This window comes from Lissotriton helveticus, chromosome 7 (assembly GCF_964261635.1).
Source record: "Lissotriton helveticus chromosome 7, aLisHel1.1, whole genome shotgun sequence".
In the NCBI taxonomy this organism is placed as follows: Eukaryota; Metazoa; Chordata; class Amphibia; order Caudata; family Salamandridae; genus Lissotriton; species Lissotriton helveticus.
The window spans coordinates 514,753,618-514,780,126 of NC_136068.1; the positions used below are offsets into that span (position 1 = coordinate 514,753,618).

The following is a 26,509-nucleotide window of genomic DNA, read 5'->3' on the forward strand; positions in this document are numbered from 1 at the left end:
GTGTGCTGCATGAAGCAGCACACATGAAAGTTACAAAGTGGCATTTTAGGATGTTTTATGTGCAGGAAGCGACACCTTCCTACACATAACAAATCTTCCCCTGCACACAGACACCCTTCCACTCTAGTGCAAGGGTGCCTGTGTTGGCGCTAAGTTGTTAAACTTAGCGCCATCGCAGGGGGAAATGCAGGGCTGCACCACATTCTTTTTTTTTAATATTCATTCCTCATTTATCAAAGAAAGCTCGTAAGTTTGAAGGATATAGCCGGCTTAAACAAAAAACTGCAATCCACTATCCAAGGTGGAAATGATCATAATCTATGAAAGCAGTTTTTATTTGAAAAAGGACAGGCTCCTCCTCTATGTAGTACAAAAGGGGGTGGTGATGGACGGAGCATCTGAACCAATCAAACACTCACACCCAGTCAACAGATCTGGGTTTAATCCATCACCGTTCTTTAGCCCACTCTGCCACCCCAGTTCAGACATGGCCATATGCAAATCAGTCTGACCCTGTGCCTCATGGGAACAGTCCAGCCCGAACTGCCAAGCCATGCCTTCCCTGGACCGAAAACAAGCTTCCGAGGGCCGGTTTCTGGCATTTCAGCCGTCTTCAGCCTGGCTTGCTTGAATCCAGTGGCAAAGTGAGCAAGGGACTCACGTCTGAGCATACCCTGCCAACTTATGGTGAACAAAGTGGTACAAAAGGGGGTGGTGATGGACGGAGCATATGAACCAATCAAACACTCACATCCAGTCAACAGATCTGGGTTTAATCCATCACCGTTCTTTAGCCCACTCTGCCACCCCAGTTCAGACATGACCATATGCAAATCAGTCTGACCCTGTGCCTCATGGGAACAGTCCAGCCCGAACTGCCTCCTCTATGTAGGCGGCTCCCATCTGGCCTTAGCTAGTTTTTTGTCCTTTCAGCCAATAGCGAGCCAGTTTGTAATCATTGTACCATAGTAAAAAGGAAAAGAAAAAAACGGGCCTGCTACTCTTAAGCATGCACAAAAAAAATTAAAGGTAGCCCAAAACAGTATAGGACATATAAAAGCAGGCTTAGAGAGAGGCAAAAGATGTAAACCACCGATCCCAAATATCCCAAAACCTTGTTTTTTTACTTCTTTTACTTGCTCAATCAAGAGTTGAGATATGTTGGACTGAGCAAATCTATTCTGACTTAGTGGGTGGGATCGGTGTAACCCATGTAATGTATATTTCCCGTCTTGCCAAAAGGATTAATACAAAAATGAGTGCCTTCTGGTCCCTGGACAAAGCTTGGTTTACCGCCTCTTTTACACATACCCCAAAAATCACCATTGATGTTGTTAGCCCCACCATTCCACTCATAATTTCAGAAATAATGTTACTCACATGATCCCAGAAAAACTTGATCGAAGGACATTGCCAAAACATATGTACCTCGTTTGCATTGACATCACCGCACTTCGGGCACTTCCTTGCCGCTCCGTCCCCCATTTAAAAAAGTTTTGAGGGTGTCCAGTAAGCCTTGTGAACAGTAAAGAGATGGTTTCTTTTCAATGGGGCAGCTTTCACACATGACCAAAGTGTAGACATTGATACTTACCCGAGAGTGTTGAGGTCTTCGTCCGGCATGTCCTTCTTCCAGCTTTCTGTAAACGGGATCTCCATGTTGTCTCCAGTTTCTATCAGAAGCCAGTACCAAGCAGCTACCTCCTTTTTGGTGGATCTAGTGGCAATTTGATTTATTAAATCCCCGTTTCCTTCTAGCTCATGTCTGCTTGATCTTGACCAGCCAAGAATTTGCATGTATTTAAATCTTGAGACGGTGTTATTTGTTAAGTCCGAGAAGCACTGCCATGGGATTAGGTCTTTTCCCACTATTAGCTTCCCCCATTTAACTATTCCGGCTCTACGTAATGGTAGAGTCAAAATATCCTGCATGCATGCCGGGGTGCCCGGGGAGTCCCAGATTGGTGCTTCTTGGTTATAGTATGATGTGTCCTGCAATGACCGTACTAGAACCCAAACTTTTAGGGCAGCAGTGAGAATCTTCAGTCATAGGGCCCGATTCACAGAATGAACTTAAGACTAAATCCTAAACTTACTACTATTTGGTATCCACAGAATGCACTTACTACTTTTGGGACTCACAGAGTGAACGTACTACTTTCGGGATTCGCAGAATGAACTTACTACTTTTGGTATTCACAGAATAGATTTAAGACTACTAACTTTACGTCCTCACTCGGGCCGGAAATTCCGGCCCAGAGGCGGAGCTTCTGGCTTGGGGGCGGAGCTTGTGGCCCAGAGGCGGAGCTTTCGGGCCCGGAGGCGGAGCTTGTGGCCCAGAGGTGGAGATTTTAGCCATGGCTAAATCCCCACCTCCGAGCCGGAGGCTCCGCCATCCAAGCCGCAAGCTCCACCACCGGGCCGCAAGCTCTGCCCCCAAGCCGGAAGCTCCGCCTCCGGGCCGGAATTTCCGGCCGAGTGCGGACGTAAAGTTAGTAGTCTTAAATCTATTCTGTGAATACCGAAAGTAGTAATTTCATTCTGTGAATCCCGAAAGTAGTAAGTTCACTCTGTGAATCCCGAAAGTAGTAAGCGCGTTCTGTGAATACCAAATTGTAGTAAGTTTAGGATTTAGTATTAAGTTAATTCTGTGGATCGGACCCTAACTTTTTTGTAAAATTTTGGGTGTCCAAATTTTAACAGGAATGAGTCTGTTTGAGGATTGTAAGGAGTGGTTAAGGCTTTAAAAAGAGGAGAGTATGTCTTGGAATTATTAAGGAGTTGGCAAAAGCTTTTAAGGTGCAAGGCACAATAGTAGAGATAGAGGTCCTGTGTGGCTATGCCGCCCTTAGCTTTTTTCCGCCTAAGTTTCCTTTGTGAAATTCTAGAGGACTTCCTCCCCCAAATAAATGAGGAGAAGAGCCCTTGTGCTTTCTTAAACCATGCTTTGAGGAATTCTAAGGGGATGGTGTCAAAAAGGAGAGTAAACCTAGGTAAGATCGACCTTTTTAGTAGATTAGACCTACCTATAATTGATAGCGGAAATTTCTCCCATGCCTGCAATTACTGTTTTACACTGCACAAGGTTTTCTCAAAATTTAGTTGAGCAATTTTATCTACTTCCTTCGTTATTTGAATCCCGAGATACCTAATTTGCGATTTTACAAGTGTACTTTTATAAGGAGAATTTCACAACATCAGCTCTGTTTTCTGCTGATTGATGGAGCACCCGGATACCTTTCCAAAGATGATTAATTGTGCCCAGATATCTGGAAGAGCTTTTTCCACATCTCCCGTAAGGATCATTAGGTCATCTGCATAGTCCTATATTTTTTTCCCAACCCATACAAGTGAAAGGTGGGATCCCATGACATGATCTTAGTTTACAGGCCAGGGGCTCTATGTAGAGATTGAAAAAGAGAGGCGAGAGGGGGCAACCCTGTCTGGTCCCCCGGAGGATTTATTTTTTTATTTTTTTTTAAGTTCAAAAATCTTTATTAGTGTACATATGTAGAAAAACACAGCTGTTTGCCTACAACCCTGAGGCCGGCAGCACGTGATAATCCACCAATCCCTGGAATAACACAGTCCTTCAGCCGACATCCCAGGGGTCCGGCGGCGATTGTGAGACAGGCATACTGAAACGCCTTTCATACAGTAGTTGTAGAGGGTGGAGCAGTGGTAGTCACGGTCAGTGAAGCAACTAGAGTTATTGAGTCTTGTCTATTAGTGTATAACAGAGTAGGAATACGGTGTTGTAGGGTTCCAGCAGTCGGGAGAGGAAATCATCACATCTCAATACAACGTATCCACTTCAGTGCTCTGTAAGAAATCAGTCAAATAGCTCCAATAATCTTTAGGGCGTGACTTGGCTGGCTGTTCTTCTTCATAGGTAAGCAGTCTATCTTTACAGTAGGCCGTATCTTTCAGCCATTGCTTAAGATTTGGTGCTGCTTTGCCCCCCCAACATTTAGATACTTGCCTTTTGGCTATTAAGAGGGCCACTGCGCAGAATTTACGCTTCCCAGCCTTGACATTCGGTAAAAGCCCCAAGAGGCATACCCTCATGGAACATTCTACGTCTACATCTACCATGGCACTTAGTGTATCTGTTATTTTCACCCAGTAGTCATGTATTTTAGTGCAGTACCAAGCTAAATGGGCAAAATCAGCCTCCCGGGCCCCACATCTCTTACAGCTAGCGTCTTCCCACAGCCCATATTTATGCAGTCTCAGTGGAGTGTGGTAAGTTTGGTGCAAGTATTTTAAATGCGTGATACGTAAATTACCATTTGGCGTTAGCAGTTTGAGGAGCGTGCATGCTGCAGACCAGTCCTCCTCTGATAGCATATCTGGCAGAATGTCATTCCAGCGCTGCATCGCTTTGTTTGAATTGTATGGGATTTCACTCTGGGCTGCTGTGTACAATCTCGATACTAGGTGTGAAGTGTTCGAGGATGTTAAAATTAGTTGTAGCGTATTTAAACTAGGTGGTTCCGCCGGGTAGTCTGTGTATAAATCTCGGAACGCCCTTTGTAACCTATGATAAGTGAAGCGGAATAACATGGTGAGGTTACTGATATAAGACAAGTCGTCTGGTTGACGAAAGGTCCCTTCGCTATATAGGTCACCAAATGTATCCACACCTATACGCCTCAGAAGATCCATACCGACTTTTTCAGTGGTCACTGATATCTCGGGGTGATGATGAAGTGGGAGTGCCGGTGCATACAATGGTAGCTTATGCGCTAGTCGTCCCAGTGTGCGCCACGCATGTGTTGTTGCGTCTATGGTGTTGATATCCATAGAGTGTAATGGAGGTCGCTTGTGTGTGATGATTGCTGTTAATGGTATCGAAAGGCATCTCCCTCTTCAACCGCTGTGTGTGTGAGGTAGGGGGTGGGATGATACCAGTGTGCAGCGTATTGTTCTTGTGCGCACAGGTAGTATAGGAAGAAGTCCGGGATACAGAAACCTCCCCTTTCATAGGGTAGTGTCAATGTACGTAATTCTTTGCGCGCTTGTTTACCTGCCCAAATTAGTTTCAAAACTAATGAGGTTATGTTTTTGAAAAACGTCTTCGGCGGTGGTATCGGTATGTTATTAAATAAATACAAGAATTTAGGAAGGACATTCATCTTTACGATTGCAATACGATCAGCTAATGACAGTGGGAGTGAAGGACTGAGCTATTTTAAGGCCCAGCGGTGCCAGGGGACAACACCTGAAACCTTCGTGGAGATACCTGTTCCGGCGTACAAATTACAGAGACACGGGACACTTCCTTCGGCGTCAAAGATCAGCGTTTATTTACTGCAGGGACACAGAAATCGCTAGAAGTACAACATAGTGTATGTTCAGAGAGTCTGCTTCAAATTGCAAAAGTGGATCGCTCCTTTTATACACATCTTAGCCTTTGCACAACGTAGCGAACAAAAAGGTTACAACTCAGTTCCCACAGTAAACTTCAAAAGGATCGCATTCATGTTTTCAGAAGCCCGGAACATAATTACAGAAACATGTCGGTTCCCAACTGTAAAAGCACACTATCCCACCATTAGGCACATTTCATTCTAGTCGTAAACGATCTAAGAGAAGGGACAGAAACAGGTGCAGGAAAACAAGGACAGACAACAGATTGAAAGAAGTGTGGGGGCAATATCGGAAGCGTGATCACAGGATCAAAGGATTCGGGCCTAATGTGGGCAAGGCTGAAACAATAGACCGGCAGGGCAAGATGAGCCTCGAGCGGAGCCATCTGCTTTTGACGTGTCACTTCCCTAGTCATAAAGGCACCTTCAAAGGAATATGCATCTTCGGCAAGAGCTTGGGAATCCCAGGGTCATCAAGCGGACATTGTCCGTTCGCTGGCTACGTGAGGGCAAGAAACAAATTGGATGCTATATCTAAAATGGAACCCGAAGGTTCAGATGAAAACCCCTAAATAAGACGAACCCTTCCAAGTAGTGTATTGAAAACACGTACATGTACTAATCTCGTCATTTACGGTTCGTAGATACCAGACTCATCCATATGCGAACAGACCCAAAACCTTGTTCCGATTCACACCGAACCTCAGACGCTCCTTTTGCCCTCATGTAGGCAAGCACTAGTCGATATCGAAATCAATATTGATATTCATCAGGTCGTTTAGATGTTGCTGGAGCATTATTCTATCCATCAATGCCTCTCTGGTAACAGATGGTCTTCTTATACACGTTGTAGCACAAAGGCTACATAAGGCTGGACCACACTGTACACAAAGACAACACGTGAACAGAAACGTCACAACAACCCCAACAATCATCAGAATCTTCCAACCCCAAGTCGACATCAGACCCCAAAACCATCCTAGAAGCGTCCAATCACCTTCGTCCACGTGTATGGACTCGGAGATTTTATGCAACTTCGAGATGGCTTGATAAACAGTTGGAGCGTTGTCAGGTATGAAAATACAGCAGCTCGAATGGATCACTTTGCACACACCACCTCTATCCGCGAGTACAACATCTAGAACCATACGATTCTGTAACATCATCAGTCTATCCGCTTGTAGTTCTGCTGTCAGGTTACCAAGAGCACTTGCAGTTATGTTAGCAGTTGATTCCACCACACGAGTCAACTGTCTCAGGTTCCTGCTATTAATCACAGGTCCCCAAAATGGTAGGAAACCCTTGAAGAAGTCTCCTGCTTCTTGACCGGCAGTATCCTCTTTACTAATAACGCCTCTCACAACTCTAGTTTTGTGATAGTCTGAGGCAACTGTGAAAGTCGGTGGCAAAAGATTCGCGATATAACATGTACCCGAGAAGTCACGGGGCAACCACGTATAAGCGTGATCATAGCACACAAAATAGGTACCCTTGGCAGTCAGAAATACAGGGGAAGAGAGCATCGGTAAAACGTACGTCTAGGTACAAGCACTCTTCCCAAGCTGAGCTCTCGGATTTCGACCAAGACCTTGCAGACAAAAATGACCAAGGTGGGGTACAATCCATATTGGAGACGAGCTCTTAAGCTGTCTATCACCTACTGAAATACTATACTCGGCCTCACTCAGACCCTTGTAGGCTCGCACCTCCTCCTCTGGAATAAGCGATGTATCAAAAATATCTCTATCCAGATCAGCAATCGCTATCGTCAAAGATTTGTGGTACGGGCCAGAACCAAGGTCTGTGGAACGTGGCTCCCGACGGGGGTAGGAATCTAGTGCACTACGGAACATGGTTTGGAATGCCCGAGCTGACCCCTGGGAACTGTAGGGAAGAACTAAATACGGAACACCCTTATCCATGGTATGTGGCATTAACCCACACACCCAACAGTTGGTAGTGTTCATCACTAACTGATGCTGATGCAAAAGTTGGATAAAGGAATTGTTCATAAATTCCGCTCGTCTGACCTGTTCATGTTGGGACAGAGGATGAAAAGAATGTGAAGAGATAGTGGGAACGAGAACAGAATTCAGATCATGAGAGGGGGAAGTAGGTGAAGTAGAAGGCAACAGTAACTGAATCCCAAAATACACTCCACCCACCAATAACATAGACACGGTTAGGAACAACATGAAAATCTGAAACAAAAAACACTTTGTTTGTAAAATCTTATGCAACTTAGATCTTTGCGCCAATATCATTTCCATTTCTGACAGCTTAGAGAACTCCATCCTCTAAGGACCGTCCGTAACGCTCTTGACGCACCTAATTCTGAGTAGCGATTGTCAATTCCCAGGAGTTCCCAGAAACCGACAAAAGAAACCGACCTAGTGTCAGAGACCTGCCAAACAGAAGTAGGTACACGTTACGGCCCTACAGCCAACCCAGATGGTAGGTTTAGTCAATTAAGAATCCAATTTCATATAAGTCTCCTAGCTACGCAGAAAAGGAATACACGTTATTTGTCCTTAATCACGCGATCGAAGGAAATATCGACATTTTCCAGGTCGAGTTTGTTCTTCAAACAATGGTTCAGGTGGCAAGGCAAAGTTCGATTGTTCAGGTAACAGTTCAGAGCTTGAATTCTCCAATGCTGAAGACAAAGGTACAGTACCAGATGATTCTACAAACGTATCTGACTGAGCTGGGTCTATCTCTACAGGTTGAGCATCGCTAAACAGCACAAACTTCGGGATTGTATCAGTTTCAGTCGGGGCAAACCCTTTTCTTATCCAATTATTTGCTGGCAATGGAAACGGCACTCTCTTCGTGTGGGTGGCGTGCACCCAATGTTTCCTGCCGTCCAACCGAACTGCAGTCCTTGTTGCCAACAAGACTTGGTAGGGTCCCACAAACCTGGGCTCGAGATTTCGTTTTCTCCCGAAATTACGAATCAGCACCCAGTTGCCGGGTTGGAGCCGATGTCCAGGTCCTTCTGTTTGTGCCGGTAGAGCTTCGAAAACCTGTTGATGAATCAAACTCAATTTAGCAGTCAGATCGTAAAGATAATCAATCAACATAGGATATTCAATTCTGCTAAATTCCTTAGGCCTCGGAACTCCCCAAACGTTCGCAGGACGGCCGAACACAATCTCATATGGGCTAAGCCCTACTCGAGAGTGCACAGTCGCCCTGGTCGACAGGAGAGCTAGAAGCAATGCATCAGGCCATGATAACCCACTCGTTGCTTGGATTTTGGCAAGTTTCAGTTTCAGAATACCATTGTACCCTTCTACCAAACCCGCCGATTGAGGATGGTTAGCACTATGAAATTTTTGGCGAATACCCAAACCCGCACACACACTCTTCATCACCTTTCCCACAAACTCACTACCATTATCCGACCATACAATCCGTGGCATTCCGAATCTGGGGAAATATTCTTTAAGTAGAACTTTTGCTGTGGACAGGGCAGTATTATCCTTAAGAGGGTATGCCTCAATCCATCTGGAGAACGCACAAACCACAACTAGTACATATTTTAAATTATTGCATCTCTCCATATGGATGAAGTCCAACTGGATAACTTCGAAGGGGCATGTAGGAGGAGCGAAATGACCAGGTGGAGTGGGGGTGCCCTTGCCAGGATTATGCATCAGACATACCATACAATTCCTGACCACTCTCTCAGCACACTTAGTAATCCCATCATTCTTCCATACGGGAGACATACTAATAGCGCTCGCTCACCATCAAGAGAGATACGATACTGGGGAATACGTGGTAATCTCACATTTGATTTTAACTGGACTACATAAGGTGGTATTTCCAGTAGGCCCACATCATTGGGACCTGTTGCCCATAAAAACTCAGGAAGGGAACTCAATTCCGGTGGGAGCTTATCAGTTGACAAATACATAGGAGAGATCACTTTCTGACCTAATGTAAGCTCCACTCCCGTAGGAGAGCAATACAGAGTCGCATATAACCGTTTTAACAAATCCAGACCCAAGAGATTCTCACCACAACCAGTAGTCAAAATCAAAGGAGCCTCTAGCTCACGTGTCCCGATCGTAATGGACAAAGGGCTAGAAACTGGATTGCTAACCGGGGCGCCAGAGAATCCAACAGAAACATTCGTTAAGCCAGACAAAGGTGCGCCAGGGAGTTTCGAATGCATGATGGAACTTTTTGCTGCACCAGTGTCCAACAGAAAAGGCTCAACTACGCCCGATGTGGTAACTGCGACGTAAGGTCCTCTCTGATCAACCGGAACTGATACTACTCCCTCTCTTTGTCTATGGCTGTCCTAGCAATCGTTGTCTGCACCAATCTCATGCTCAACATAATAGCCATCCACATGATACTGTGCAGCTCTACCAGACAACGCATTCCGCTGGTCAAAACAATTGTTCGTGTTCGATGGAGGAGCAGAACGCTCATTTTGATTTTGTGAGATGCCACGACCTCTACCTCGAGAGACCTGCTGATAACCACCACGACCTCCTCGAACCGAGACACCATTCGTTCGGTCACGTAAAACAGGACAATTAAACTTATAATGGCCCTCACCCTTACAATATGCACACTGATTATTCCCAAGCATAGGTCTGGATGCTGAGTGTTCAGAGCGCGGCTGCATCCTAGAATACTGCCCCTGTGGTTGATACTGCACATGCTGCGGTTGCGAGTCACTCTGATTCGAGCGCGGAGGATGCGCTTGCTGCAATAAGACCTTAGTTTTTAGCTCCTTCGTTTTCTTTTCTGCACGATCATTCTCCTCTTTTTCCCTATTCTCATAATATTGAGCCGTTGCTAATATCTGAGCTGTGGTGGAAACAGCCCAAGCACTTTCAGAGTTTTTCAATTTGTTGCATAGCTCAGGCAACAGATTGAACACGAACTTATCGACGAACAATCGCTGACCTCCCTCAGTGCTCATATCCTGACCACTATGATCAATAAATGCCTCCTCAAACCTAGTAAAGAAATCGGAGACACTCTCGTCTTTCTTTTGTTTGCAAGCAGACAATTTGTCCCAATTCACCTTCATTGCTGGCATGAGTGTTTTCATGAGCGCAATGATTCTCTTCGGTAAATCCGTAATTAACTGATCAGGCTTGGACCCACCATCTTGCTGTCCATCGGCCGTTACAATTGCAGCCCAATCACCACCTACCTCAACTGTATGATTCTCATTACGAATCTTCGCCCAAACCGGTTGCGGTACTACATTACCAAACAACATGTCGATATCAGCAATGTTCCTAATGGAAGCATCTACCAATTGGGATAACTCCTTGTAATAACCCGCCGGATTCTTCCGTGGGTCAGGCAAAGACTGTTTCACCTGCAAGACTTCTGATCGCTTCCATGGGAGGTGTATCCAAACTCTCTGGAAGTGTGGCAAAACTGGAGGAACGACAGTAGCATCACCTGGCCTCCACACTGGGGGGACCTCTCGCATAGGATACTGACCGGATTTCAGTTTCAAGTCACCGGAGTCGTCGTCAAACAACACTCTTGAAGGCACTGTGGATCTAAAAGCTAACAAACGCTCTAATGCACGCCGTACATCACTACCTACAATCATACCATTTGAAAACTGACTCTGAAGCTCATTCATATCAGACGGTACGATATCTAACTCATCATTATCCCACTCTTCTCTCAATGATTTGCACATCTCTTTGAACACGAATCTCTGAAAGAACGTATCAAAAACTATGCGTGAAGTGTACTTAGCAGGATGTCTAATCCACCTACGCACCATAGATTCTAACACCTCACCTTCCCTTACACCAGGCATTTGACTACGTCTCTGAGAGATTTCAGAGGCATCGGATTCAAATAACGATCCGAAAAGTGGAGAATAGAAATTAGCAATAGAATGAGGTATACGTTTAAGAACAGAAGGAGAAGAGGAAAGAAGAACAGGAGCAACAACATTAGGAGTAAACGTAGGAGCAGTGGAAGTAGCCAAGATAACAGGAGTAGTAGTAGCAGTAGACTGAGAGACTACGGGCAGAGGAGTAGTAGGAAGAACAGGAGCAAGAGGTGGTAAAGGAGGAGGGCCCACTTGGAGAACAAGGGGATTTGGAGGAACAGGGCCAACTATAGGCAGACCAGTAGCCACTGGAACAACAGGCGGAAGAACAGGAGGAACTATAGGGGCTATAGCACCCTGTGCATAAGGAGGTGGTAACTTCAGTAAATAAGATAACAAGGGATCCTCTTTCGATTCTTCTTCCTTCTTATCAGAACTCGACGGCAAGACCGGATAACATCTATCCACCACCATGCTATGCTGTCTGATAGAAACTTCCCTTTCCTTCTCTGCCGTTTCTCGCTGATGCTGTTCTGCACCCTGCATTATCGAAAGGACACTTTCTGTCTTATTTTTCTTAGCCAGCTTGATTTCTTTCTGTCTGGCCTCTTTGCGCCATAACCTAAAGGAATCAAACATTGTTGGCCTAGCTTTCTTTTTAAAAATTTTGCTTCGAGATTATCTAAAATCTCAGTTTCAAAGCTACCATGGGGTGGCCAACTAAGGACCACCTACCTCAACTGTATGATTCTCATTACGAATCTTCGCCCAAACCGGTTGCGGTACTACATTACCAAACAACATGTCGATATCAGCAATGTTCATAATGGAAGCATCTACCAATTGGGATAACTCCTTGTAATAACCCGCCGGATTCTTCCGTGGGTCAGGCAAAGACTGTTTCACCTGCAAGACTTCTGATCGCTTCCATGGGAGGTGTATCCAAACTCTCTGGAAGTGTGGCAAAACTGGAGGAACGACAGTAGCATCACCTGGCCTCCACACTGGGGGGACCTCTCACATAGGATACTGACCGGATTTCAGTTTCAAGTCACCGGAGTCGTCGTCAAACAACACTCTTGAAGGCACTGTGGATCTAAAAGCTAACAAACGCTCTAATGCACGCCGTACATCACTACCTACAATCATACCATTTGAAAACTGACTCTGAAGCTCATTCATATCAGACGGTACGATATCTAACTCATCATTATCCCACTCTTCTCTCAATGATTTGCACATCTCTTTGAACACGAATCTGTGTGGGCTCATTAAACTGAAAGAACGTATCGAAAACTATGCGTGAAGTGTACTTAGCAGGATGTCTAATCCACCTACGCACCATAGATTCTAACACCTCACCTTCCCTTACACCAGGCATTTGACTACGTCTCTGAGAGATTTCAGAGGCATCGGATTCAAATAACGATCCGAAAAGTGGAGAATAGAAATTAGCAATAGAATGAGGTATACGTTTAAGAACAGAAGGAGAAGAGGAAAGAAGAACAGGAGCAACAACATTAGGAGTAAACGTAGGAGCAGTGGAAGTAGCCAAGATAACAGGAGTAGTAGTAGCAGTAGACTGAGAGACTACGGGCAGAGGAGTAGTAGGAAGAACAGGAGCAAGAGGTGGTAAAGGAGGAGGGCCCACTTGGAGAACAAGGGGATTTGGAGGAACAGGGCCAACTATAGGCAGACCAGTAGCCACTGGAACAACAGGCGGAAGAACAGGAGGAACTATAGGGGCTATAGCACCCTGTGCATAAGGAGGTGGTAACTTCAGTAAATAAGATAACAAGGGATCCTCTTTCGATTCTTCTTCCTTCTTATCAGAACTCGACGGCAAGACCGGATAACATCTATCCACCGCCATGCTATGCTGTCTGATAGAAACTTCCCTTTCCTTCTCTGCCGTTTCTCGCTGATGCTGTTCTGCACCCTGCATTATCGAAAGGACACTTTCTGTCTTATTTTTCTTAGCCAGCTTGATTTCTTTCTGTCTGGCCTCTTTGCGCCATAACCTAAAGGAATCAAACATTGTTGGCCTAGCTTTCTTTTTAAAAATTTTGCTTCGAGATTATCTAGCATCTCAGTTTCAAAGCTACCATGGGGTGGCCAACTAAGGACACCATCTTTTCTCGTATAACGAATCCAAAATGCATTATATATAATGGGGCCCACTCCATGTTTACTATAGAGCTCATAAATCGGAGTTCCGACTGGAGGTATCGGACACGAGTCCTCCAACCGGGAATCCGTGTTGCAACATCTAAGGAAACCAAACAAGATACTACGGCCAGGCATCATGCACACTAACCGAATTTCAAACTTCAAGGGTTATCAAATTACGATATCCTCGCAGAAATACGAGACCCTCAATTTAGGGACCAAAAATGCAATGGAACCATGCAATCAACCGAGTTTCAACAACAACAACCAAGTTTCAAAGTACTAAGCAAATATCAAGCAAATGCCAAGTTTTCAATTTTGAAACAAATGTTCCAAAAAGGAACCAAAGAGCTGACCTAAGAACGGGGAGCGACCCACAAATACTTAACTGAAAGACCGATGGCGTCACCAGGAAGGCCCGTCTATCGTCTCGCTGTACAAAGGACTACGCCAGGCGCCAAAACAGGTCAACAGTCAGGGCATCAGTCCGTCGCCGCCGTCGGGAAGCGGGAATCTTCGCGGGAAAAATCTTCGGACCACTTATTTCGACAACAGGATCGATGAAGCGGGGTGCACCTTCCCTCGGAGATTTCACACGAAGTTCCTCACGATCGTCAGGCTTTGGACCGGTACCACATGATGTCGGCCCCGACGTTTGGGCGCCAACTGAAGGACTGAGCTATTTTAAGGCCCAGCGGTACCAGGGGACAACACCTGAAACCTTCGTGGAGATACCTGTTCCGGCGTACAAATTACAGAGACACGGGACACTTCCTTCGGCGTCAAAGATCAGCGTTTATTTACTGCAGGGACACAGAAATCGCTAGAAGTACAACATAGTGTATGTTCAGAGAGTCTGCTTCAAATTGCAAAAGTGGATCGCTCCTTTTATACACATCTTAGCCTTTGCACAACGTAGCGAACAAAAAGGTTACAACTCAGTTCCCACAGTAAACTTCAAAAGGATCGCATTCATGTTTTCAGAAGCCCGGAACATAATTACAGAAACATGTCGGTTCCCAACTGTAAAAGCACACTATCCCACCATTAGGCACATTTCATTTTAGTCGTAAACGATCTAAGAGAAGGGACAGAAACAGGTGCAGGAAAACAAGGACAGACAACAGATTGAAAGAAGTGTGGGGGCAATATCGGAAGCGTGATCACAGGATCAAAGGATTCGGGCCTAATGTGGGCAAGGCTGAAACAATAGACCGGCAGGGCAAGATGAGCCGCGAGCGGAGCCATCTGCTTTTGACGTGTCACTTCCCTAGTCATAAAGGCACCTTCAAAGGAATATGCATCTTCGGCAAGAGCTTGGGAATCCCAGGGTCATCAAGCGGACATTGTCCGTTCGCTGGCTACGTGAGGGCAAGAAACAAAATGGATGCTATATCTAAAATGGAACCCGAAGGTTCAGATGAAAAAACGGAAATAAGACGAACCCTTCCAAGTAGTGTATTGAAAACACGTACATGTACTAATCTCGTCATTTACGGTTCGTAGATACCAGACTCATCCATATGCGAACAGACCCAAAACCTCGTTCCGATTCACACCGAACCTCAGGAGCTGTATCCATCTACTGACTTTCTCCTCCAGCTCAGAGAGCACTCTGCCATAATTGGTACGAATAACCTCCTCGGGGTTGCGGCTGTACCAAATTCCTAAATACCAAGTGGGGTCAGTTTGCCAATCTAGGGAAAAATCTGGGACATGAGGTGTCATGGTATCAGTAAGAGGAATAATTAAGGATTTGTCCCAATTAATTTGCAGTCCAGAGTGTCGTCCAAATTTGACATATTCTCTCAATAGGGGGCTTAGGGTTTGGTCCGGGTCGCGAACATATAAAAGCATATCGTCTGCATATAGTGATATGTGTAACGGCCGTCCGGGGAAGTGGAGTGCTGAGTGATTGTGTGTCTGTCGAACGATGCAGGCCAGTGGTTCAAGGGCAAGGGCAAACAACAATGGGGATAATGGGCAGCCCTGTCTAGTGCCCCTTGCTATGGTAAAGGGTTCTGATATACAGCCACCGGATTTGTGTACAGTAGCATTATCCAAGTTATGAAACGTATAGGAAAGCCCATACGGTGCAATATCGTTTGTAGGTAGGACCATTCAATGGAGTCAAAGGCTTTGGCGGCATCAAGCATTACCGCTGCATCTTTGGTGTGGGGATCGAGATAGTGAGATAGTGCAAAAAAGGTTCTCGTGATGTGTCAAGTAGCTCTCGTTGGTATGAACCCTGCCTGGTCGGGCAGGATCAAGTTCGTCATCAGCGGTTGCAAGCAAACCGCCAGGAGCTTGGCCAGTATCTTTGAATCCACATTAAGTAAGGATAAAGGCCTGTATGACTCGCAAAGTTCCGGGTTTTTGCCGGGTTTCAGGAGGGTGATCAGCACGGCTTCGCGCAATGAAGGGGGTAGTGTTGCTTGATCGAATGCGGCTCCGTACATAGCCACTAGATGAGGGGCTAACAGGTCTACATACATTTTGTAGAATTCGCAAGTGTACCCGTCGGGTCCTGGTGCTTTGCCATTAGGGAGAGTGTGGATGATCTCAGTCACTTCCTCCACTGTTATAGGTTGTGATAAATATTCCCTTTGGCGATCGGATAACCACGCAATTGCGATGTCGTGCAGGTATCGAAAAGTTTCCTGTGGAGGTGCTGTTTGTTGGGACGTGTATAGAGTTGTATAGTTAGGCACAAAACTGCGTAATATTCCCTCAGGTCGCGTGTGTAGTGTACCTTCCTCATCCCTCACTTGTATTATGGTTTGAGGCCTTCTCCCTTCACATATTTTCCATGCCAGTACCCTACCTGGCCTCCCACCTTCTCCAAACTGCCTGGCGATTGGCCTTTTGGTTATGTATTTTAGTTCATCTGCCGCATATGTCTGGTGTTCAGTGTAAAGCTGCCTAATCTCACCCAGAAGTGCAACATTGCTAGTACGTTCATATTCCGTTTCCAGCTCCTTCATTCGGTTTTCAAGCCTGGTGATTTGAGCCCTGATAACCCTCAGAATCCCTGTCGTTGTGCTCATGCACACACCTCGTAGCGTGACTTTGAACGCCTCCCAAAGTGTACCAGGGTCGTCAACTGTGTTAACATTTAATTGGAAGAACTCTTCGATAGCAGTAGATATGGCATCCGCGTATAACGGATCTAAGAGGGCTTTTGCATGAAATCTCCAGCTGAAAGGAGGACGTGTGTAATGTGGTACCTGCAGAGTTAAGAGAATCGGGTTGTGGTTGGATAGAGTTCTGGGAAGCGTTTTCATCGTTGTGGTCCATAAGACAGCGTTGTCCGATCCTAACCAAAAATCTATCCTGGACCAACTTCCGTGTGCCATGTTAACGTGCGTCGCACCAGGTACAGTTGGATATTTAACCCTCCAGATATCCTTAAGGGATAATTCCTCCATGATATCACATACTTCCTCCCTCGTCCTTCTATGCGGTTCAGAGGAAGTCGAAGAGCGATCTAGAGCAGTATTTAGTGCTATATTGAAATCACCCCCCAGACGATATTCGTATCAGAGAATTCAAGCAGATGAGACCATATTTCATGAAAAAACTCAGGGGAGTCAACATTTGGCCCATTCACATTTACCAAGGTTATACATTGTCCTCGCAGCATACCTGATACAATCACATATCTACCTTGTGCGTCTATGATAGTACGAACAATTTTGTAGTTGACACCCTTCCTGACTAATGTCATAACGCCTCTTGAGTAGGAGGAGTAATCAGCAGAGTGTTTAGATTCCGCCCATCTCGCCCTGATGTTCCTGCATGAGTGTGGAGCAATGCGTGTTTCCTGCAACAGCACTATATCTACTTGATTCCTATCTAGACTAGCGAATATTTGTCTAATTTTCTTGGGATTAGTAAATCCCCGCACATTCCACGTTAAAAGGTTTAAACGGTCTTTACTTGACGTACCTGTTCCCAATCACAATATACAGTTGGCTACAGTTCGACGTAGCTACTCTTAACATAGTGTGGTGTGACATCGTTGTCGTAGACTTTGACTCTTGTATATGCAGCACAACATGGAGGTCAGCAATGCATCTTAAGTGTTCTGGCAGGTCCATAAAACTTAAACCCCAACTAGCCCCGAACCCACCCACTCCAGCATCCCAAATTTGCCGAAGCCATGTCCCCCTCAGAACATCAACTAAGAACATAACTGTTTGGGGACCGCCCATTTAGAGGTCCGCCGAGAGCACACTACACCATCCTAGCTAAAGGATGGGGCAGATTGATAATTAATGAACAAATCACATATGGAACAAGCTGAAGTAGTTGTGAAAGGTATGATCGATAGAACGTTAGCCATACATTAAAGTCCAGGATTGTAGCCTTAGAGCGTGATGGCATGGGGCATGTCCCTGCCGCTATTTACCGTGCTCGGTCCCATCCCACCCAGGTCTGCCACCAACACCAGCATGACGTGACACCCGATAAAGACAGTAGGGGATGTACAACTTCTCCCAGTCTGTGGCCCAGCAAAACATCATTACAGCAAGTAAAGTCTATGCTATGTCTCTTTGAGTTATCGTCTGATGCGCTTGCTAGAAGCCGTTAAACAGTTCGAGCTGGAAATAGTGTAGTTCCCCAGAGCCGCCAGTGCGCTCAGTGTTAGTGCATTTCGCGCTACAAGCTCTTACCTTCAATCTGAGTCTGGTTGCCTGTCCTTACGCTCCCCCCTTTTACCTTTATTTGCAATTTTATTGATGAAATCCAAAGCTGCTTTGGGGGTAGCGAGGAACACCGGTTTGTCCTCCCATGTGATTTTCAGACGCGCTGGGTACAGCATGGCATAGGGTATGCGTAATTCGCGCAGTTGAGCCTTTGCACCGTTGAACTCACGCCTTGCCTGCTGCACTGCAACTGTATAGTCTGGGTAAAATTCCAGTTTATTCCCTTGGTGATGAATTTCCCCTTTTTCACGTGATAGTCTCAGAATGTTATCGCGATCCCTGTAATTTAGAACACGAGCCACTATCGGCCGTGGTGCCGCTCCCGGTGGTGGTCATGGAACCAAAGATCGATGTGCTCTTTCAATGATAAAGATGGGGGATAGTGCGGTCTCTCCAAAGACGTCCTTACATAGTTGCTTGATGTAAATCTCCATACGTCCAGTGTTGGTGGCAGGCCGGGTATGCGTATGTTATTCCTACGCGAGCGTCCCTCTAACTCCTCCGCCTTCGCCTTGATAACGTCCAGGACCTTCTCCATCCCTGCGCATTTGGTTGTTGTAGATTTAGACTCATCCTCCACGTTAGAGATTCGGGGTTCAGCTGTGCCAAGTCTCTCACCCTGTTTGTCTAGTTTGGCAGCCATGCTATCCATTCGCCCCGTTAGATGGTCTAGTTTGCCATTGATATCTTGCAAATTTACTTGTATGGCTTTAAGAATGCCCTCCAGATTGCTACCTTCCGCCAATTCCGTCTCCAGGTCTTCCTCTGTAGGCCCACTCTGGCCCTTTGGCGGTTTACGCGCTTCAAAGGTGATCTTTGGCTGTTGTCTATCTGGCGTACCCATTGTCAACAACGGAGTGGGTGTTTCACACCCCAAGGACAGTAGCCGTGACACAGTAGTAGTTTTACACGTTTCCAGTACTCTTGAACGTAGCACCTAATTTGCACGTGGTCTCAATGAGCTGAAGTCGAGAGGTCCGAGTTCGCCGTCGCAGAACTTAGTCCACCAGAGTGGCGACCTCGCGGTTGGATGTGTATGCCAAAGGGACCCCCTCTGTATAATCGCGCTGTTGGGCTAATGACGAGTGCCTGCACAGCTATTCACCACCTCGGTCAGACTGGAAGTGTGACCGTTGCTGTAGTGCCATCTTGAGAAGTCTGCCATATCGCGACCCTTTCTCCCGCACTGAACTTCGGTTTTGACGTGTCTAGATTCTGGCAGATTTGGTGTCAGAGGGGAACGGAATGTATGAATTGTCCCCTACAAGGGAGCACTTGATCGTAGGGATCTGCAGTGATCAGCTCCAATTATAAGTTATTAACTAGGAGCGTACAGGACCCACAGCACGGAGCTTACATGGTATTGGTGCAATTGCCGAGAGAGCCATAAGTCTGCAGTCTCGGTGCGCGGGCGCCGCCATGTTGACGCTCCACTGCAGGGTGCAATGCAGGATAGTGCAGAACGCAGGTGAGAGGACACGGAGGACCTAGGACCAACAAGCATGCATCTTGCACATGTTTAAGGTGCACTGGTTGAGCGTTGGGTCGAGAGTACTTTCACATCGCCAGGCGGACATGGGGGTGTGTGTGTATGGTCCGTTACCAGCAGCCTGGCATAACGGGCGCCGCCATTTTGAGTCCCGGAGGTCCCCCTCATCAAGATTCTGATAACTTCTCCGCATGAATTAATAACCGGGGGCTCCGGTGAGTAACCGCGCGTACCTTTGATCTGCTACAGATGGTCCGCTAGGCTCGCGTTTCGTGCCGTGCTCCGACATTAGTAGGACTTCGCGCTGCTGTCAGATCTGGGCGAGACGCTTGTCGCCATGTTGTGGCCGCTCGTCCGCCGCGGTCCCCCAGTCCGCTCAGGGGTCAGCCGGTCTGCCGGTCTGCAACTCCTCCGCTCAACGCCCCCGGCACGCAGCATACCTTCCCATCATCAAAGATGTGATTTGTGCCCTGCAGCGATCTGTTTAGTCCATTATATGCGCAAAAGTTTCACCTGCCCGGCGAAGCCGCTCGTCTAAGTGGCCATCCCGCTGTGCGCCCCCTAGCGCCTCTCTGGTCCCCCGGAGGATTTTAAATTGCTTTGTTAAACTCCCATTGACAAGTATCCTTGCCGAGGGTACCTTATAGAGAGCTTTGACTGCTTCCACAAAGCTTCCTCCCAGATTGAAGCAGTTAAGTACTTCCATTAAAAAAGGCCAACTGACCCTATCAAAGGCCTTGGCAGCGTTGAAGGTTAATACTGCCAGTGGCATCTGGTGGGTGGTTGCCAGATCTATTGCCCCTATTAGGTCTTGTGTTAATTCTCTTAGTTGCCTCCCTTTTACAAAGCCCTTTTGATCAGGATGAATCATTAGGCCTGCAATTTTTTCCAGTCTTCTTGTAATGATTTGGGTGTAAATTTTATGATCACTATTTAACAATGAGATAGGCCTATAGGATTCGCAGTTTTCCGGGTTTTTGTTTGGCTTCAGAATTAATGTAATGATTGCCTCATTCCACAATGGTGGTATTTCCTGTGCTTCCTGAAACAAGGAGTTAAAAAGTTGGCATAAAAACGGTGCCAGCTCGTCTTTCAGAGCAATATAAATTTCGTTTAAAATGGCATCCGGGACTGAGGCTTTTCCCTTTTTTAGAGGTTTAATTGTTTGTATTACTTCTTCTAACGTGATCTGGTCACTCAGTTTTTCCCAGTCTGATATGGATATAATGGGAAGTTGGATATCCTGAAAGAAAATCTCCAACATATCTGGCGAGGGGTTTAAGTCTTCAGAGTATAAGTCTGAGAAGAAATTTACAAATGCATCTTCAATGTCCATGTCTTTATCTAGAACTCTCTTAGTAATGGGACACTTCAGGCTCCTCACTGTGTTTCTGACCAGGTCCGATTTTAGTTTCCATGGCAGAAATTTTTCGCACCCCTCCCCGTAATCGTGATGGGCAAGTCTGCTTGCCTCCCATTTTTTCTTATTTATTACTTCTAAGAAGTCTATTAACTCATTTTTAGCCAGGGAGAGTTGTTGCTGAGTGGCCAGATCAGTTGGTACTTGTTCTACTCTCAGAGATTTTTGGGCAATTTTGGCTTCTATTTTCTCAACTTCTTCTCTTGTTTTTTTATTATGTAAAGCAGATTGGGAAATTAATAATCCTCTTAAAAAGGCCTTATAGGAATCCCATATAATAGTAAGAGCTGCTGAATCTTTAACTAGCGGTGCTTGGTCCCTTTAGCAGGATTGGCATATTTTGAAGTGCTGTAGCATATTGCTGGCGATGAGAAGGTGTTGTGTTTTGCATCCAATGGTATTATGGCTCCTGCTCAGTGGAGGTGGACATGTACTGTCTGTTCACACCTATGCATTAGAAGACTTCTCTCCCTTCCCCCAACCCCAAGGCAGGTGGACTGTCCCACTACCTGGCATTTCATTAGCATTTCTGTGTGGACCTCTGTTTGGAACGATTAGAAGTGTACTTAGACAAAGCAGTATATTGACACGTGGCCAGGCATTGGGGGGGCGGGGGGCAGGGAGGAAAAGACCGAGAGGTATGAGATCTGTTTTGAAAGCATTCCACCATTTGTTGGAAAAAGGCTCTCCACACAGTTTGTTGAGCATTGGAGTTATGGCAACAACATCTCTGGCTACCGAAATAAGTGTGGACTGCAAGCCATTTAGCTAATGGAATTAGTTTTGCAAAATACCTAACATGAGGCTAAGCTAATACATTGGATAGAGGAGAGCTTAGTCCATAACTCCATAAATGCCCGAAGAGGCACCTTATTATTGCTGTTATCAATAGCTAGACGATGCCATCTCCGTAAGGTATTTCTAATCCTGATAGATGGTTGTACAAAGGCGTTCTCCTAATGCCAGTTGTTTACTGTGTTCTTAAAGGTTCGTTTTTCTTTTTTTGCAGATTTATATAGCGTGAACTCGACCCTAAGGTATTGGAGCGATTTAAATGAGCACCAATTACGTTACACAAAGACATATTCATTTTTTGGATAGGCACGGGGAGATTAAGGGGCAGATTTACAATAACTGGCACAGCCCTGCATATTAGCAGGGATGCGCCAGTTATTTTGCGTGACTCAAAAAAACCCTTGCGCCATCATGGATGCATTTACAATGTGACGCACCGTTACGCAAGTATAGACAGATGTGTGTCACATCTGTCGGCCTAAGGGTGACGCAGTGCTGGAGTTGTGTCGCAAGCACAACGCAACTCAGGCACTGCTCAGGGGTGCTCTGTAGCTAATATGCTGCGTCACTCCTTATGCCTGCTTCAAGCAGGCTTAAGAATTTGATGCAGCAGGGACATAAAAGTGATTCAGTGAAATCTTGCAGGTTTCACTGCGTCACTTTTACGGGGGTTCCTTGCGACGCAACGCTCATTCTGCATACATTATACCCGATTCATGTATAATGTAGCGCAGGGCTTTACAACGTGACGAATCTCACTAGATGCGTCACTTTGCAAATATGCTGCATAGTGGCGCAGTGTTTACGTTGCCGCGGCGTCACAAAAGTGACGCAACAGCATCGCAAGGGCTTGTAAATATGCCCCTTTGTGATTTGTCAAGAATCACAGGATGTGGAGTCAACCCCGAGGCTTGAACCTTGGTTTCCCAGCTCCAAGGTCAGCAGTCTAGCCGTGAGACCACATCCTCTACCCACATCCTCTTCCCATGGTTGGGCCAGTGTGAGGTCGCTGAATGATCCCCCTATTTGCGTGCTCACATGCGTGTCCCTGATAGCACCAAATATGGGCTAGAAACTAAATGCTGGTCTAGAATACGTCTAATACCCACCCCATATTGTACCAAGCAAGCAGCACGCAACGCGGCAACCTGGTGTAGGCTTCATTACGCTTATTTGTTATGGATACTGCAATATGCACATGAAAGATAACCCTTGGCTGACATTCACAAACTTTCTAGTGCCCTCTAGATTTCTTTTTCTAATGTGATTGCTGTTCAGCAAGGCATGGCTGATACCAGAAAAGCGCGCGACCCTGCAGGCATGGTTGCTGTGAGAATAGAAAATATAGAGTGTGCACTGCTAGAAGCTCTTTTACACGGCAGAAAATGTCAAAAGCCTTCAATTGTTATTATACCTACAGAGAGCTGTCACTGGCACCATGAGAACGAGTGGTGTATCGTAAAGAGACCGAACTGTAATGTGCCCCTCAACCCAAGACCTTTCTCACAATGGCCGCAGGATACTCCACACTGGGAGTGATTTTTTTTATATTATTCCTTTGGTGACAGGTGGTGGTAAGGGGCAGGACTGGAATGGCACAGCGGGCTATTTCTCGGTGGGCTAGAGGGGTGGAGGGGTGCGGGTTAATTTTGTGCCCTGTGGAGGCCGGCTTTGCAGCAGTGCTGCAATATCGGCCCCCTGTACCAAGAGCGAGAGTGATGGTTCTCACTAGCAACCCTCCCCCCCCACCCCGCTCTTGAGTCCAGTCTAGCAGCATTCTGCCAGGGCTGGTTGCTATTCCCAGTCCGGCCGTGGTAAGGGGCCCAGTGAAACACCACATATTTTATTAGCTTGATTTGACTGTAATCATATACATGTTTAAGGTCCGAAAGAGGAGCAAAGAAACACCACTGGGACATTTGATGCTGTCTCCAGGACACATTTTTGTAATGAAATGCAGCAGTAAATATTTTACTGCATTAATGCGGTGCAGCTATTTGCAACCAATTTATAAAATATGTGTCTGTAATGGACCAGGGGCCCTATGACAGATAGTGCCCCGGAGGTTCAACGGGCATGTGCACCTGCTTTTTGTGCCCCCCTGGGCACTATGGAACTACAGAAGGGACTGCACACACTTGTGCCGCCCCTTCCATACTACTGAGAGACCTAGCAAACGTAGCTCAAGCGCAATCTTCAGAGAGCGTTTCCTCATTTGCATGTTAGGAAATCACTTACGGCCACATGCATCAATCTAGGATTTAGCATTTCCTAAATAGCGAAAATTAAGGAATCGCTATTTAGGAAATGCAAAATCCTATGCATCAAGAAATCCTAAAAGTTTTTAGGATTTCTTAATTTTCGGAAATTGCGATTCCTTAATTGCGAATCGCAATTAAGGAATGGCATTACATTGATTCCTATGGCCCATAGGAATCAATGCCGTTTTGCATTTTTTTTTTTTTTGCACTCGCAATTTGTTGATGCATTGCAAGGGTGCAGAGGGGGGTCCAAAGGACCCCCCCTGCACCCCTGAAATGTATTTTAAAGTGCATGTTTCACACACACATGTCCTAAGGACATGTGTGTCTGTAACATGCAAGTTTAAAAAATGCATTGTTTTGCTTTTTTTTTAAATTTTCGCAAATTAACACGAGGGTCAACCAAATGTATTCCATTTGAAAACAGGAAGAAGTCCCCGAAGGACCTCTTCCCCTGTAGGAATGTTGACAATGGCATTTTTAGGAGTTGACAGTATAAACTTTTTAAAAGTTTGTAAAACGTTTACTTTTTGTACACTCCTAAATGAAAAGCGTGCAGTATTAAAACAAAAAATGATTGCTTTATTTAAAGCAATCACACACATAGTAGTCTCCTGACCCCAACAGGCCATCATCCATGCAATGCCGGTGAATTGGAGTCGGTCACAGTTTGCGACTTACCTCATTAATATGCATGAGGCATGTCAAATTACGACCCACTACGATTTGGTATTTAGTGATCAGACCTATTAGTAGATAGGTTGCTTTGGAAAATACCATTGGATTTGCTAAAAGTCGGTACACAAATTGCCACCACATTTAGCGAATTCAGTGTTCATACATCTGGCTGTAAACCCATTTTAGCAGTCAATAACGTTTTCAGAATCCTAAAGTCGTTTTAGAAATGTATGAGAATTTGCTATTTGGAAGTGTCAAGGGAAGAGCAATTCCTACCCATATGTATGAATGGTTTATGACAGAAATATCAGTTGTAAACTATTGAAAAGTAACCGACCCACAAATTGGGTTGGTACCCCATTTGCAAAAGGGAAGGGTCCCCATGGAGCCCCTTCTCCTTTGTGAATGTAATAAAACGTTTGTTGGGGGATTGGCAGGGGTTCATAGGAGCACTGCTAACTCTCAAACAGACAACAAAATACACTTTTCTTTTAAAACAGAGCCCCATTTAATTAAAGGACAACAGGCTGCATTATAAAAGAAAAAAAATACGCTATTGAAAGGCAATCACAGACATGGTGGTCTGCTGTCACCAACAGGCCACCATTCCTCTGATGGCATCCAATCAGAGTGAGTCACAATTTGTGACCTACTTCAAGAATATTATTGAGGTAGGTCAGATTGCGATCCACTCTTAGTCTGAATTTTCCAAACTGATCTTTTACATAGGTCATTTCTAAAAACTATTTACTGGTCCCAAAAATACTGGTTGCAAATTGCAACCAGTATTTTGCGAGTGGTAAATAGTAGACTTGACCTTATATCTGCTAAGCATTTGAGTATGAGCCCTTATATCCTCCTTTAAAGAATAGATGTGTATCCATGGAGGAGAGTGTCTTTAACAGGATACCTCAGACATTGGTATCAGTGTCTTATATACAATACCTCCACATGCATCAAGAGATCAACGTAATGGGCAACCAGGCTGACACACTCACCTGCGATCAATTTTAAATAACCTATCAGACTTATAGATCCTCTAAAATGGGGCAATGTGCCTAACAGAGAGAGAACAATCTATGATATGTGCTTACAAAGAGGGGTATTGATCCACTGCACCTGAGTTTGTGATATTGGAAAAGTCCATGCTCTGTTGTTTTGCATCTAGATTCGCCCTATGCAAATAATGTGCATGTAGTTTAGTGAATTGTGGTCCAGGAGAGGTGCGCGGTGGGAGGCTAATCCTTGTTTGTGCCACATCCTTTTGATAATGGGTCTCTCTGTTCGTTGTGTCTGTCCTTTCCTACCAGCGAGACCTCGATATAATTGGATTTTGCAGAGCGTGGAGCTCCAACTGATTGGAAGGAAGAGGTGCAATTGTCTTTTCGGCATATCAAGCTCTCCAGAGGATGCTCAGAAGACGATCTTATGTGGCGGTGACCAGAAAGGAGGAAATGCAGTGTGTCAGGTACATCTGAGTATTGAAGCACAGGATTGAATGATAATTATGACAACGTTTTGTAAACTGATGTAGTTTGATTGTTCTTGAATTATTTAGTTGAATAATGAATTAATGATGCTGTACCTGTTGCTAATATTTCTACTTAAACATTGGTGGTTGCTGTATCTATATATGTATATGGTATTTCTGTAGCTCTAACCTAGCCAAAAGGCAGCGACGCTCTGTACATGGTTAAAGACAAGCATAAAGTCAAAAAGTAAGAGGAGAGCCTTCTCTCTTGTTTCTTTTCTTTTGTACACTTCTTAATTTGTAGCCTGATGGTGT

General features: G+C 45.5%; 1 protein-coding gene across 1 annotated transcript in view; it reads left to right on the top strand.

Annotated features, from left to right (window-relative positions):
* LOC144766850 (polyserase-2-like) overlaps positions 1-26,509 on the top strand; it is a 1,745,029-nt gene that overhangs the window by 1,574,110 nt on the left and 144,410 nt on the right. Inside the window, exon 15 of the mRNA XM_078650565.1 lies at positions 26,034-26,191. Within this exon, the coding sequence (XP_078506691.1) occupies positions 26,034-26,191 (158 nt within the window). The remainder of the gene's footprint in view (positions 1-26,033; positions 26,192-26,509) is intronic.